General features: G+C 37.9%; 1 protein-coding gene across 1 annotated transcript; it reads right to left on the bottom strand.

Annotated features, from left to right (window-relative positions):
- Nucleotides 1–151: 151 nt before the first annotated feature.
- Nucleotides 152–1,238, bottom strand: Tsp_14514 (ATP-dependent DNA helicase RecQ). The gene is made up of 5 exons (XM_003368360.1): nt 1,197–1,238; nt 658–771; nt 490–587; nt 328–410; nt 152–306 (listed from the first exon to the last, which is right to left on the bottom strand). The coding sequence occupies exons 1-5, from the start codon at nt 1,236–1,238 to the stop codon at nt 152–154; spliced, it is 492 nt and encodes a 163-aa protein (XP_003368408.1).
- Between the last annotated feature and the right edge of the window lie 35 nt (nt 1,239–1,273).

Below are 1,273 nucleotides of genomic sequence, written 5' to 3'. Positions count from 1 at the left end.
ACGACAAATGGTGTTTATTTCCAATTCAATTTATATAACTTCAGAAATACGTAAAAATTAAGGGAATTTTATCCAATTTTTGGATCTGTTATTCCATTACAGGAGTTAATTGAAATTCACATCATCCTCCTCTTCTCATTCTTATTCGTATTCATACAATAGTACATTGAGGCATTAGATTTTGGTTGTTTGTATGTTTTCTGAACTTCTCATCATTGATCACCTCTTCTACACCTATCGAACGTGACCTGCTTGTGACGGATGCTCTGCTTGTTAATATAATCATCATTGCTTGCCTCTTCCCCACTATAAAAAAATAGATGATACGATCTGTGGCCGTGGGTCCGGCACGCCCGGATTCTTGATAATAGCCGGTCAGTGTTTTCGGCAAATCCCAATGAACTACACACCTTTAAAATTAGCAATTGAGTTTTGAATTTTTGAATAAAATAACAAAAAAAATACAAAAATCATTTAAAACAAAAATACCGGACATCACTTTTATCCACACCCATTCCGAACGATATCGTAGCCACAATAACGTGCACCTTTCCAACCATCCAATCATTGTACACCTTTTCTCGCACCTGCAATTCCAAGGGTGATTGATTTATTCGATTGGAACGTTTCAAATTTAAAATTGCCACATTTCATTACTTTGTTCGAAAGACCAGCATGATAAGCGGCACATCGGATTCCATATCCGCTTATGTCTGCCGCGAATGATTCGCACCGTTCCCTGGTTCGACAATAGACTATACCGCTTCCTCCCTGTAACAGAGATGGGGTGGGGGGGGGGAGGGAGGGGGAATGATCAAATTTTTTTAAATAGAATAAATCAAAACTTCCAATTCCTTTTTCCGCGTCTGGCGGATGGGGATAGATTGGCTTTAAGAACTCAGACACCGTTCTTATTCCTGATCACCAAGCTGTGCCTTAAATTTGTAATGATTCACAGAAAATACGAGTTTTATTAGACAGGATCGCAATGAATATACCCGATACAACCATGAGATAATGCTATATTATCACGTAAGATCAAAGCATGTAGAAATGAACTGGTTTACTGTACCTACCACAGCAGTTCATAGTATTATCACACCACATTTCCTGCTTTTTTTTATATCAAGTAATGATTTGTGTATAAAAGGTACGCATTATACCGAAACTGATATAGATCCGTACGAATGACCTACTTTTGGCATCCTTTCTCCATTCAGAAGCACTTCCATGACCATTGCGCTACCCAGACTTCATAATCTTTGAATAAATC

Source organism: Trichinella spiralis (genome assembly GCF_000181795.1).
Source record: "Trichinella spiralis strain ISS 195 chromosome Unknown Scfld2606, whole genome shotgun sequence".
In the NCBI taxonomy this organism is placed as follows: Eukaryota; Metazoa; Nematoda; class Enoplea; order Trichinellida; family Trichinellidae; genus Trichinella; species Trichinella spiralis.
This window is presented reverse-complemented; position numbering and strand designations above follow the sequence as displayed.

Excerpts from the sequence above, each read along its gene's own strand:
- Tsp_14514 (XM_003368360.1), bottom strand. The coding sequence starts at position 1,238 with ATGGTCATGGAAGTGCTTCTGAATGGAGAAAGGATGCCAAAA. Across the intron at positions 772-1,196 it reads ATGGAGAAAGGATGCCAAAA|GGAGGAAGCGGTATAGTCTA; the intron begins GTAGGTCATTCG and ends TCTCTGTTACAG. Across the intron at positions 588-657 it reads ATGCTGGTCTTTCGAACAAA|GTGCGAGAAAAGGTGTACAA; the intron begins GTAATGAAATGT and ends TTGGAATTGCAG.